This window comes from Chiloscyllium plagiosum, unplaced genomic scaffold, assembly GCF_037043375.1.
Source record: "Chiloscyllium plagiosum isolate Xiang-an unplaced genomic scaffold, Cpla_swu_hap1 HiC_scaffold_7, whole genome shotgun sequence".
NCBI lineage: Eukaryota > Metazoa > Chordata > Chondrichthyes > Orectolobiformes > Hemiscylliidae > Chiloscyllium > Chiloscyllium plagiosum.
Window position 1 is genome coordinate 38478049 of NW_028270145.1, and position 12509 is coordinate 38490557.

General features: G+C 42.6%; 2 protein-coding genes across 8 annotated transcripts in view; one reads left to right on the top strand and one right to left on the bottom strand.

Annotated features, from left to right (window-relative positions):
• cunh21orf58 (chromosome unknown C21orf58 homolog) overlaps positions 1 to 12509 on the top strand; it is a 306245-nt gene that overhangs the window by 176620 nt on the left and 117116 nt on the right. Inside the window, exon 4 of one of the 5 annotated variants that reach the window (XR_015757632.1) lies at positions 7967 to 8115. The exons of the other annotated variants lie outside the window; for them this stretch is intronic. The gene's annotated coding sequence lies outside the window, so the exon portion shown is untranslated. The remainder of the gene's footprint in view (positions 1 to 7966; positions 8116 to 12509) is intronic. 5 annotated transcript variants of the gene reach the window in all.
• Positions 1 to 12509, bottom strand: part of LOC122551461 (caspase-8-like) — a 140841-nt gene that overhangs the window by 31732 nt on the left and 96600 nt on the right. For all 3 annotated transcript variants that reach the window (XM_087988945.1, XM_087988944.1, XM_087988946.1), the window contains exons 3-4: positions 3081 to 3180; positions 1672 to 1810 (exon numbers count right to left, since the gene is read on the bottom strand). In XM_087988945.1, the coding sequence (XP_087845071.1) occupies positions 1672 to 1810; positions 3081 to 3180 (239 nt within the window). The remainder of the gene's footprint in view (positions 1 to 1671; positions 1811 to 3080; positions 3181 to 12509) is intronic.

A 12509-nucleotide genomic window follows, 5' to 3' on the forward strand; every position in this document is an offset into this window, starting at 1 on the left:
GCAACCACTAGTAGAAAACCGCAAGCAAAAGGACCCAACTCTCAGGGTTTTTAACCTTTAGAAGATAAATACATATTTTTAGAGAGTATGTGAAGAAATGATGCCTGATCAAATGCCATATGGTCAGAAGTTGTGATCAGACATCACTTGGTCATGAGCCATGTGGTGTGATGTCACACAATCAAACTTGCAGGAATCCACAAACCAGAGTTTGCAACCCGACTGAACTATCACAGTGGTGGGAAAGACATCTAAGACAGAACAGACAATAAAGCTATTCAGTAAATGGGGCAATTTGATGCCTAGTTTAAGATTTTATAAGTCTTTCAGTTGTAAGAGAATGGGAAGAATTCAGCAGGTGATCCAGGTTCTGGTAAAAGTTAGATAAAATGTTGTGATGAACCTTGATTTAATGAAATGTGAGGCCAGAGTCATCGTTTTATTTTGTTTTTAAAAGAAAAAGGCTGAAAGGTTATCTGAAAACAAGGCTTGTGAGGTTTATAGAAAACCTTCCCTTGGTATGGGAGCTGCACTCAACTCCTTGTTGGGACACATGCTTTATAAACGGTTAATAGTTGTTCAAGGGAAAGATGATAAGGCAGAAACAAAAGAAATGAACTTCTTAGGAAGCATATTTTTCCACTGAGATTTAGAGTTTTTGAGGTTAGAATAGATGGTGAAAGCAAAAGGTTTAAAAAGGATGAAGAAGGATTAAGAGTGGAATCATAAAATCTGAAGAATCGATGTCATTGCTTAGATTTTAGTGGCACGAAGAGAGCATATAGTATGAAGGAAGCAACAAAATTACCCTAAACTTATCAAAGAGCGTGATAGAGGTAAAACTAAAGTGATTTAATTGTTGTGCTCGGCAGCAAGAAATTTTGTGACATCCAAATGTGACATATGACAGATGTCAAATTTGATGTTGTCCTTAACAGTTGCATTAAGTCATGTAAGAGTTTATGAATAAAGTCAGATTCTTCCTTAGGAAGAGTAGTGACTGCAGCATCAGGACAGAAGAAGATGATGATTCGGAAGTCTGCAAGATATTAATGGGAAAAACAGGGTAGATAAAGATAACTATTTCCACATGTTGGGGATTCTAGAACGAGGGAGGAATTAGGTCTAGATGATTCAGGAGAGATGTTAGGAAGCACTTCTACACAAAAAAGGTGCTAGATTTTGGAATTCTCTTCCACAAATGCAAATGGATGCTAGATCACTTGTTAATTCTAAATCTAAGACAGACAAATTTTTGTTAAGCAAAAGTAGTGAGGGATTTTGGCTAAAGGCAGTTTTATGGAGTTAAGCCACAGAGCAGCCATGATCTCACTGAATGGCAGAACAGGCTCGAGGGACTGAATGGCCTCCTCCTGTTCCTGCGTTTGCATGTTTTGCTAAAGATACAAGGCCCATGGTTTAGGCAGCATCAACTGACCACTGAAGGATATACAATTACAGTTAACTCTTTTTGGTGAGTTTCACATGTTGCTAGAGTGGAGGAACATTAGTTAGAAGAGAGAACCAGGGCTCCAGGTTGAAGAGTTGCCTCATGAGACAATCTCGTTAATAAGCCCCATATCACAAGTCAAAATTCTGCCACTAAAAGAAATGTTAGTTAATAAAAAGTAGCTCCCAGATTTACAAACTTTTGAATAAGATCTTGTGTACCAGTTATGTCTTGAATTTTTTCCAGTTTGCGCTTTAGATCAATTCTTTTGATTTCCTTCATGACATTTAGTAGGACATATAGATTATCTGGTGCTAGTTGTCCCTTCCTTTCCAGATTAATGCAGACATCCATAAAATTCTAAAGAAAAACAAATCATAAGAACAGTTTCTAAAAGCTCAGTGAGGTTTCTTTCCATTTTTCTTCCATGCTTTTCTGAAGGAAATAACCTTTAATATGTCATGGTTGCACAGTTGCCCACTCCCCCACTTTTCAAATGCTACTAGTAAGTATCATCAGGCTGTTTAACTAGATGAAGACATCGCAGCAGAGTTTATTCATGTCCTGTGCAAATTCCACGCAATTGCTTTCCAGCTGTAGCCCTGGATAGCAGTCAGGAGGGGAAGCACTCACGAGTTTCTTGCTATCTCAAGAATGCCAATTGCAACACGTGTACCAGGACTTTCATTGTCTGAGCATTGAGCCCTAGTCCTTTTGGTGGATACCAGCCAGTTACATATTTACCAAGTCAGTTTCACCATTTTGTAATTTTAGCAAGTAACACACCTTTTCAATAAATGGGAGTACAAAAAGAGGGCAATCTTGTGAAAGCACAGCAGGTCAGGCAGCATCCGAGGAGCAGGAGAGTCGATGTTTCTGGCACAAGCCCTTCAGCAGGAATGTGATAGACTTATGCCAGACACATCGACTCTCCTGCTCCTCGGATGCTGCCGGACCTGATGTGCTTTTCCAGCACCACACATTTCAACTCTGATCCCCAGCATCTACAGTCCTCATTTTCTCCTCCTTCTCCGCAATCTTGTAAAAATCATACAAGGTAAAAACATACTGGAATACTTCTGTAAAACTTTAAATTTTGGTTCCGTTATTTAAGAAAAGATATACTGGCATCGTAGGAAGTCTAGAGAACATTCATTAGGTCCAAAGGGAATGTCTTTTTCGGGGAGATTGAGTAGGTTGGGCCTGTACTCATTGGAAACCTTTTTGAAAAATACAGAATTCCCAGGGGACTTCAAGGGTTAGATGGTAAATGCTTTTCCTCCTGGTTCCAGAGTCGAGGACCAGAGGGCATAATTTCAGAATAAGGGGTTAAGCATGTGGTGAATCTGTAGAATTCTTTACCATAGAGGGCTCATAAGGCTGGAGACTTAAATATGTGCAAGGCTGAGATAGACAGGTTTTTAGTAAGAGAGTCAAGTGTAAAAAAAAGGCAGCAAATAAAAATTGAGGATTATTAGATCATCGATAATCCAATTGAAATGCAGAACAGACCCAATGGGCCAAATGGCCTACTTCCTCTCTGGCGTTTTATGTATTAGTGAATTTAACAATTCAAATTTAGAAGTTACATACACATGAATAAAGCAGACTGCTATGCAATCCAGCTTACCTTCATATCCTGAGATTTCCCCTTGGCTACTTGCAGTATAAATTTTATGTTACTGAGCTCCTCACCATTAATCTCTTTCGAAATGTTATATAGCAGCACTCTGTAATGAAAGAAGTTTTAGGGCTGATTCCTGAAGGAAATTTGAAGATTATGCTCAGAGATCTAGAAATCACTATCTTGTGGTAAGTGCATAAATCAACCTATTTCTTTAAAGCATAATTTCTTGATGATGTGATTAAACTTCTTTCACCTCTATCAATCAGCTATCATGAATGAGGTGATAGCTGCTAGGCCTTTTATAAACTGCAGTCGTAAGTATTCGCCAACAAAGATCACTGTAAATCAACAAAAATCCTAGTGTATTCAATAGTTGTCACTCTGGAACTGGACTGTTGATCAGCAATGTATCGAACAATAGAGGAATTCCATGGGCAATTCCATTTACAGATTCAATGGATGGACTGTTGGAACAAACACGGTGCTGTATTCCTGATGAAGGGCTTTTGCCCGAAACATCGATTTTCCTGCTCCTCGGATGCTGCCTGAACTGCTGTGCTTTTCCAGTACCACTCTAATCTAGAAAGATGTTGAACAAACATGTATTCTTCTTGAAGCCAAATAAACAACATTCAGGCAAAACTTACGCAAAAACAACAATGATAAACTGAATACATGGCTTGGATGACTGAAAAACAGCTTCTCTGCCAGGTTCCACTTTTCCAATAAAAGAAATTCTGAATTACAAAAGATAGCCTTATAGTGACCATGTAATATTGTTGTGAGATGTTAAAGTCCATCTGGCCTGTTAGGAATTGAAATCTGTTATCCTTATCTGATCATGTGGCCCACAGCAATGTTGTTGTCTCTTAACTGCCCTCTGGACAATAAGCAGGCAACACCCACATCCCATCAACTTTTCTTTTTAAACTTGGGGCTGTAGTGCAATTCAAACTCATTTCTCCAGAACTTAAGTCTGTGGTCTACATGACTGGTCCATTGATATTAGCACTACGCCACCACCTCCCTCTCAAATAGTCTGTGTCCCAGTGGTGGCCAAAGAGAATGTTACGAAAGGAAGCAAATCCTGCATCCTGGTTCCCATAACCATGTGGAACATCTTGGTCCATGTGACTGAAGATCTACAGGTTAAGAATTGGCCTGTTCAACCATATGAAGACTCACAGCTGAAATGCACAACCTCAAATTAAGGATGGCTCATAACACGAGTAGCTTTTCCAATGTACTCTCCTCCTACTAGATAAAGTACTGAATGTCAACAGTTGCTCAGGTATGACCCAACACAGTAACCTTTGAAAGACTATTAAATGCAATAAGAGATTGACAGAGAGGCAATTTTGAGCAAGTCAAAACACGTGCACTCACACAGTATCCTTATCCTTACTGTGGGAGCCACTGGAACACAATCAGGAATAGAATTCCTGTTTTATTTTACTACCCCAAGACAAAGACCCACAAAGCTAATTCTAGCACCTCACACTACTATGGTTGAGATCAGCTCACTCTGCATGTAGCTGGTTCCTGCTGCTGCATCAGGCAAGACTTCACTGAAGTGGGTCTGTTTAGGTTTTGAAAGTTGCTATGATATTGTTTATCTCAATAAAGGTACATGGATAAGCATAAGCATTAGGGGCTGGAAAGATTCTTTTGAAGAGGATCAGGTGAAGAAATCTCCTTTCATCTCTTAGAATGATGACCTTGATTACAAACCTTGAATCTTGCCTTCATTGCTCAGCCCATTGAGTATAAGAGTTGGGACATCATTTTGAAGTTATACAGGACAATAGTGGAGTCACTTTTGGAGTACTGTGTACACTTCTGATCACCCTAATATAGGAAGGATGTTATTAAATTGGAGATAGTTTGGAAAAGATTTACAAGGATGTTGCCAGGACTGGAGGGTTTGAGTTCTATGGAGAGGCTGAATAGGTTGGGACTTTTTTCACTGGAGTATAGGAAGCTGAGGGGTGACCCAACAGAGGTTCATAAAATCATGACAGATAAGGTGGTGACAAAGGTCTTTTTCCGAGAGTAGGGGAGTTCAAAACTAGAGAGCATATTTTTAAGGTGAGGGGAGACAGATTTAAAAGGGACCTGGTGAGGGTGGTTCGTATATGGAATGAACTGCCAGAGGAATTGGCAGATGCAGGTACAGTTACAACATTTGAAACACATTTGGACAGGAACATGAATAGGACAGGTTTCGAGAGGTATGGGCCAAATGCAAGCAAGTGGGATTAGTTTAGTTTAGGACCGAAGGGTAGGCTTCATGTGTTTGTGACTCTATGATTCTTACCTCATACTCAGTGTGAGGATGCTCAGAGAAGTGATTTTGAGCCATTTTAACTATCTTTCTAATGATTCATCATACCATCACACATGGGAATGCCACCCACCATGTAAGTGCCAGATACTCATGTGACTTGGCCAGAGTTGTCTATCTCATAACACTGCAGGCAAGGATGCCCTGAGGCATGGTATATTAGAACATAGAACAATACAGCGCAGTACAAGCCCTTCAGCCCTCGATGTGAAACCAATCTGAAGCCTATTCCATATGCCTATCCAATGATAATTTAAATGCCCTAGTTAGCATGTCAACTACTGTTGCAGGCAGTGCGTTCCATGCCCCTACTACTCTGAGTAAAGAAATTATCTCTGACATCTGTCCTATATCTATTATCCCTCAATTTAAAGCTGTGGCCCCTCATACTAGCCATTACCATCTGAGGAAAAAGGCTCTCACTATCCACCCTATCTAATCTTCTGATTATTTTGTGTCTCAATTAAGTCACCTCTCAACCTTGTTCTCTCAACGAAAACAGCCTCAGTTCCCTCAGCCTTTCCTTGTAAGATTTTCCCTCCATATCAGGCAACATCTTAGTAAATCGCCTCTGAACCCTTTCCAAATCTTCCACATCCTCCCTATAATGCAGTGACCAGTACTGTACACAATACTCCAAGTGCGGCCACATCAGATGTAGCATGACCTCGTATTTCCGAAACTCAATCCCTCTACCAATAAAGGCTAACACACCATATTCCTTCTTAACAACCCTGTCAAACTGGGTGGCAACTTTCAGAGATCTATGTACATGGACACCGAGATCGCTCTGCTCATCCACACAACCAAGAATCTTACCATTAGCCCAGTACTCTGCATTCCTGTTACTCCTTCCAAAGTAAATGACCTCACACTTTTCCGCATCAAACTCCATTTGCCACCCAGCTCTGCAGCTTATATATGTCCCTCTGTAACCTACAACATCCTTTGTCACCTATCCACAACTCTACTGACCTTAGTGTCATCCATAAATTTATTAACCAATCCTTCTACACCCTCATCTAGGTCAATTATAAAAATGACAAACAGCAGTGAACCCACAACAGATCCTTGCAGTACACCACTAGTAACCAAACTCAAGGATGAACATTTCCCATCAACCATCACCCTCTGTCTTCTTTCAGCTAGCCAATTTCTGATCCAAACTGCTAAATCATGCTCAATTCCATGCCTCCGTATTTTCTGCAATAGCCTACCATGGTGAACCTTATCAAACACCTTACTGAAATCCATATACACCACATCAACCACTTTACCTTCGTCCACCTGTTTGGTCACCTTCTCAAAGACCTCAATGAGGTTTGTGAGGCACAACCTACCCTTCACAAAACCGTGTTGACTATCCCTAATCAACTTATTCGTTTCTGTGCGATTACAAATCCTGTCTCTTATAACCATTTCCAACACCTTACCCACACCGAAGTAAGGCTCACTAGTCTATAATTACCAGGGTTCTCTCTACTTCCCTTCTTTGACATTTGCTATTCTGGCATCTGGCACTATTCCTGTCGACAATGATGACATAAAGATCAAAGCCAAAGTCTCTGCAATCTCCTCCCTGGCTTCCCAGAGAATCCTAGGATAAATCCCCCAGCTCAGGGACTTATCTATTTTCACATTTTCCAGAATTGCTATCACCTCCTCCTTGTGAACCTCAATCCCGTCTAGTCTCATAGCCTGTATTTCAGCATTCTCCTCAACAACAGTGTGAATACTGATGAAAAATATTCAATTAGCGCTTCCCCTATTTCCTCTGACTCCACGCATAACTTCCCATCACTATCCTTCATTGGTCCTAATCTTACTCTAGTTATTCTTTTATTCCTTATGTACCTATAGAAAGCCTTAGGGTTTTCCTTGATCCTATCCACTAATGACTTCTCATGTCCCCTCCTGACTCTTCTTAGCTCTCTCCTTAGGTCTTTCCTGGCTAACTTGTAACTCTCAAATGCCCTAACTGAGCCTTCACATCTCATCCTTTCATAAGCCTCCTTCTTCCTCTTGACAAGAGATTCAACTTCTTTAGTAAACCACGGCTCCTTCGCTCAACCACTTTCTCCCTGCCTGACAGGTACATACTTATCAAGGACACACAGTAGCGGTTCCTTTAATAAGCTCCACATTTCAATTGTGCCCATTGCCTGCAGTTTCCTTCTCCATCTTCTGCATCCCTAAATCTTGCCTCAGCGTATCATAATTGCCTTTCCCCCAGCCATAACTCTTGCCTTGTGGTATATACCATCCTTTGCTTTCGCTAATTTAAACATAACTGAATGGTGGTCACTATCACTAAGGTGATCACCTACCTCCAAATCTAACACCTGGCCAGGTTCATTACCCAGTACCAAATCCAATGTGGCCTCGCCTCTTGTTGGCCTGTCTACATACTGTGTCAGGAAACCCTCCTGCACACATTGGACTAAAACTGACTCATCTAAAGTACTCAAACTATAGTATTCCCAGTCAATATTTAGAAAGTTAAAGCCCCCATAACAACTACCCTTTTACTCTCGCTCCTCCCCAGAATCATCTTTGCTATCCTTTCTCGACTCGTGAGACCATGCAGACGCTATGACAATGAATGGACACCACACAACAATCACCAGACAGGAATGTTCCCTCCTAATCGGGGGAACACTTCAGAGGTCAAGGGCATTCGCCTCTGATCTTCAGGTAAGTGTCCTCCAAGGCGGCCTTCAAGATACACAACAGCACAGAATCAACAAAGCAGAAACCGATTGCCAATTTCCGTACCCAAAAAGATGGCCTCAACCATCCTTACTGTCCTGTTTTGACATCACCACCTTAATAAATTGGAATGATCTCTCTACCTTAATTAGTTTGCACAGTTTTGGATTACTTATTACTTTGGTTAGACCCTTGGCATGCAACTCTTACACCTATCATGTTATTCCAATCATTCAGTTCATCTCCAGCACCACCTTATTTTAATTTTTTGTAATTATCTCTCTGCCTCATTTAATTGGTTTATTGGTCATAGATTATATTAGATTAGATTAGATTACTTACAGTGTGGAAACAGGCCCTTCAGCCCAACAAGTCCACACCGCCCCGCCGAAGCGCAACCCACCCATTCCCCTACCTTTACCCCTTACCTAACACTACGGGCAATTTAGCATGGCCAATTCACCTGGCCTGCACATCTTTGGACTGTGGGAGGAAACCGGAGCACCCGGAGGAAACCCACGCAGACACGGGGAGAATGTGCAAACTCCACACAGTCAGTCGCCTGAGGCGGGAATTGAACCTGGGTCTCTGGCGCTGTGAGGCAGCAGTACTAACCACTGTGCCACCGTGCCGCCCATTATCCTCTTGCTTGTTACTCAGCTGTTGACACTTTACTCACACCGTCTAATACTCTTGGTCATCTGCAGAGACGTATTATTCGACACTCACTCACACCAGTTGTATGATCTTTTGATCTCTCTGCCTGTAAATTCGGCGTTCTGTGTGCACCCCTCTCATTTTGCCTGACGAAGGGGCTGCATTCTGAAAGCCTGTGATTTCAAATCAACCTGGTGGACTATAACCTGTGACTTCTGACTCAGGCAGATTAGTCATGGCAAATGTGGGATCATGAGAATGAATAGAAGATTGGGATTGAGTGAGATGTTCTTCAGAGGGTCAGTGTGGACTCAATGGGACAAATGGCCTCTTTATGCGCTGAGGAACTCTATGATTGGTGGGCTGTACAAGAAATTTGTCTTGAATGTCACCCTGTTCTGGATATGGCCTGTCAACACAGAGGAGGACATTGCATTTATATAGCATCTTCTAATATTTCTCAGTGTCTTCAGGAGACTGATCTGTACCAAATTACTTTGGAATCCAGTGTTGTTATGTCGACAAATGCACTCTCTCAGTACATAGAAAGATCCCACCAGTAGCAATTGAATTAGAGTGAGCCTATTGTGCAAACATATGTCTGGGAATGCAGATACAATCAGATGCCTCACCCCCCTAACCCTGATAACCTTTCACCCCTTGGCTTAACAAGAATCTACCTGCATTTTAAGAATAGTCAAGTTCTGATTCCAACACTTTTTCCAAAAACTCATGACCCTCTGAAAGGAACAGTTTCATCTAATCTCTGTTTTAAATGGGCAACATCTGAATGTTAAACAGTGACAAGTGGTTCTAAATTCTCCCACAAAGGAAATATCTTCTCTACATCTACCCTGTGGAGACCTGTCAGGGAGATTTCACATGTTTTAATCATCTTACTCTTTCTAACTCCACCAATATAAGCCTTGCCTGTCCAACATTTCCTCATAAACCAACTAGAACATAAGAACATAGAACAGGAGAGCACAGTACAGGCCCTTCTGCCTTCAATGTTGTGCCAACCTTTTATCCTCGTCTAAGATCAAACTAACTTACATACCCTTCATTTTATTATCATCCATGCAGAAATGGCGGCACGGTGGCACAGTGGTTAGCACTGCTGCCTCACAGCGCCAGAGACCCGGGTTCAATTCCCGCCTCAGGCGACTGACTGTGTGGAGTTTGCACGTTCTCCCCGTGTCTGCGTGGGTTTCCTCCGGGTGCTCCGGTTTCCTCCCACAGTCCAAAGATGTGCAGGTCAGGTGAATTGGCCATGGGAAATTGCCCGTAATGTTAGGTAAGGGGTAAATGTAGGGGTATGGGTGGGTTGCGCTTCGGCGGGTCGGTGTGGACTTGTTGGGCCGAAGGGCCTGTTTCCACACTGTAATGTAATCTAATGTAATCTAATCTAAATGTGCAAACTCCATACAGTCAGTTGCCTGAGGCTGCAATCAAACTTGAGTCCCTGGCACTGTGAGGCTGCAGTGCTAACCACTGATCCACCATGCCACCTTCATCATTGTGTTTTGTCACATCCACAAATAATTCCACAAGGCTTGTGGGGCATGACCTGCCCCTCACAAAGCCATGCTGACTATCTCTAATCAAACTATGGTTTTCCAACTAATCATAATTCCTGTCTCTCAAAATCCTCTCCAATAATTTGCCTGCCACAGATGTAAGACTGACTGGTCTGTAATTCCCAGCTTTATCCCTATTCCCTTTCTTGAACAAGAAAATAACATTTACCACCCTCCAACCATCTGGCACAACTCCAGTGAACACTGAGGACGTAGAGAGCATTGCCAAAGGCGCAGCAATCTCTTCCCTCGCTTCCCGTAGTAACCTTGGGTGCATCCCGTCTTGCTCAGACGACTTATCTATCCTTATGTTTTTTAAACTTTTTTGCAAACCCTCCTCCTGAACATCAATCTGTTTGAGCATATCAGCCTGTTTCACACAGTCCTCACAAATCACAAGGTCCCTCTCACAGTGAATACTGAAGCAAAGTATTCATGAAGAACCTCCCCTACCTCCTCTGACTCCAGACAAGTTCCCTCCACTATCCCTGATCGGCACTACCCCCACTCTGGGCATCCTCTTGTTTCTCACATAAGTGTAGAACACCTTGGGGTTTTCCTTAATCCTACCCACTAAAGCTTTTTCATGCCCCCTTCTAGCTCTCCTAAGTCCATTCTTCAGTTCCTTCCTAGCTACCTCAAAATCCTCTAAAACTCTGTCTGATCCTTGCCTCCTCAGCCTTCCTTCTTCCTCTTGAATAGATGTTCCACATCCCTTGTCACCCAAAGTTCTTTCAACCTACCATCCCTTCCTTGTCTCGGTGGGATAAACCTGTCCAGCACCATCAGCAGATGCTTCCTAAACAACCTCCACATTTCTGTTTTGCATTTCCCTGAGAACATCTGCTCCCAATTTACGCACCCCAATTTCTGCCTAATAGCATTGTAATCCCCCTCCCCCAATTAAATACTTTCCCATACCATCTGCTCCTTTCCCTCTCCATGAGTAAAATAAAGGTCAGGGAGTTGTGATCACTGTCACTGAAATGCTGTCCCACTGTGAGATCTGGTCCATTGCCAAGCACCAAATCCAAAGTGGCCTCCCCTCTAGTCAGCCTATCTACATATTGAGTCAAAATGTGTGGCAGTGGAAAAGCACAGCAGGTCAGGCAGCATCCAAACAGCAGAAGAGTTGACATTTCAAGCATAAGCCCTTCATCAGAAAGTCCTCACTTTCTCCAATCTCCATACTGAGTCAGGAAACCTTCCTGGACACATCTGACAAAAACTGCTCCATCCAAACTATTTGCACAAAGGAGGTTCCAATCAATATTAGGGAAGTTAAATCACCCATGACAACAACCCTGTTACTTCCGCACCTTTCCAAAATCTGCCTCCCAATCTGCTCCTCCATGTCTCTGTTACTATTGGGGGGCCTGTAGAAAACTCCCAATAAAGTGACTGCCCCTTTCCTGTTTCTGTCTTCCACCCATACTGACTCATACAAACACTCCCCAACAATCTCCCTTTCTGCAGCTGTAACACTATCCCTGATTAGTAATGCCACACCTCCACCTCCTTTATCTCTCCCCCCCTGCTGTTCCTTTTGAAACATCTAAATTTTGGAACATCCAACAACCATTCCTGCCCCTGTGATATCCAAATCTCCGTAATGGCCACAACACCATAGTTCCAAGTACTGATCCATGCTCTGAGTTCGTCACCCTTATTCCTGATACTTCTTGCGTTAAAATAGACACACCTCAACCGTTCACACTGACTGCAACTTTGCCCTATCAACTGTCTATCCCTCCTCACAGGCTCTCTGCACGCTGTATCTGCCTGTTCACCAGCTACCCCATCCTATAAGCCATAGCTCCGGTTCCAACCCCCCCTGCCAAAATAGTTTGAACCCTCCTGAAGAGTTCTAGCAAACCTCCCACCCAGGATATTAGTTCCCCTCCAGTTCAGGTGCAACCTGTCCTTCTTATACAGGTCCTACCTTCCCCAGAAGGTACCCCAATGATCCACATATCTGAAGGCCTCCCTCCTCCACCAGCTCTGCAGCCACGTATTCATCTGCACTCCTAGCCTCACTAGCTCATAGCACTGGTAGCAATCCTGATACTATTACTCTGCTTGTCCTGCGTTTTAACTTCAAACCTAACTCCCTATAATCACTTTTCAGGTCCTCATCCCGTT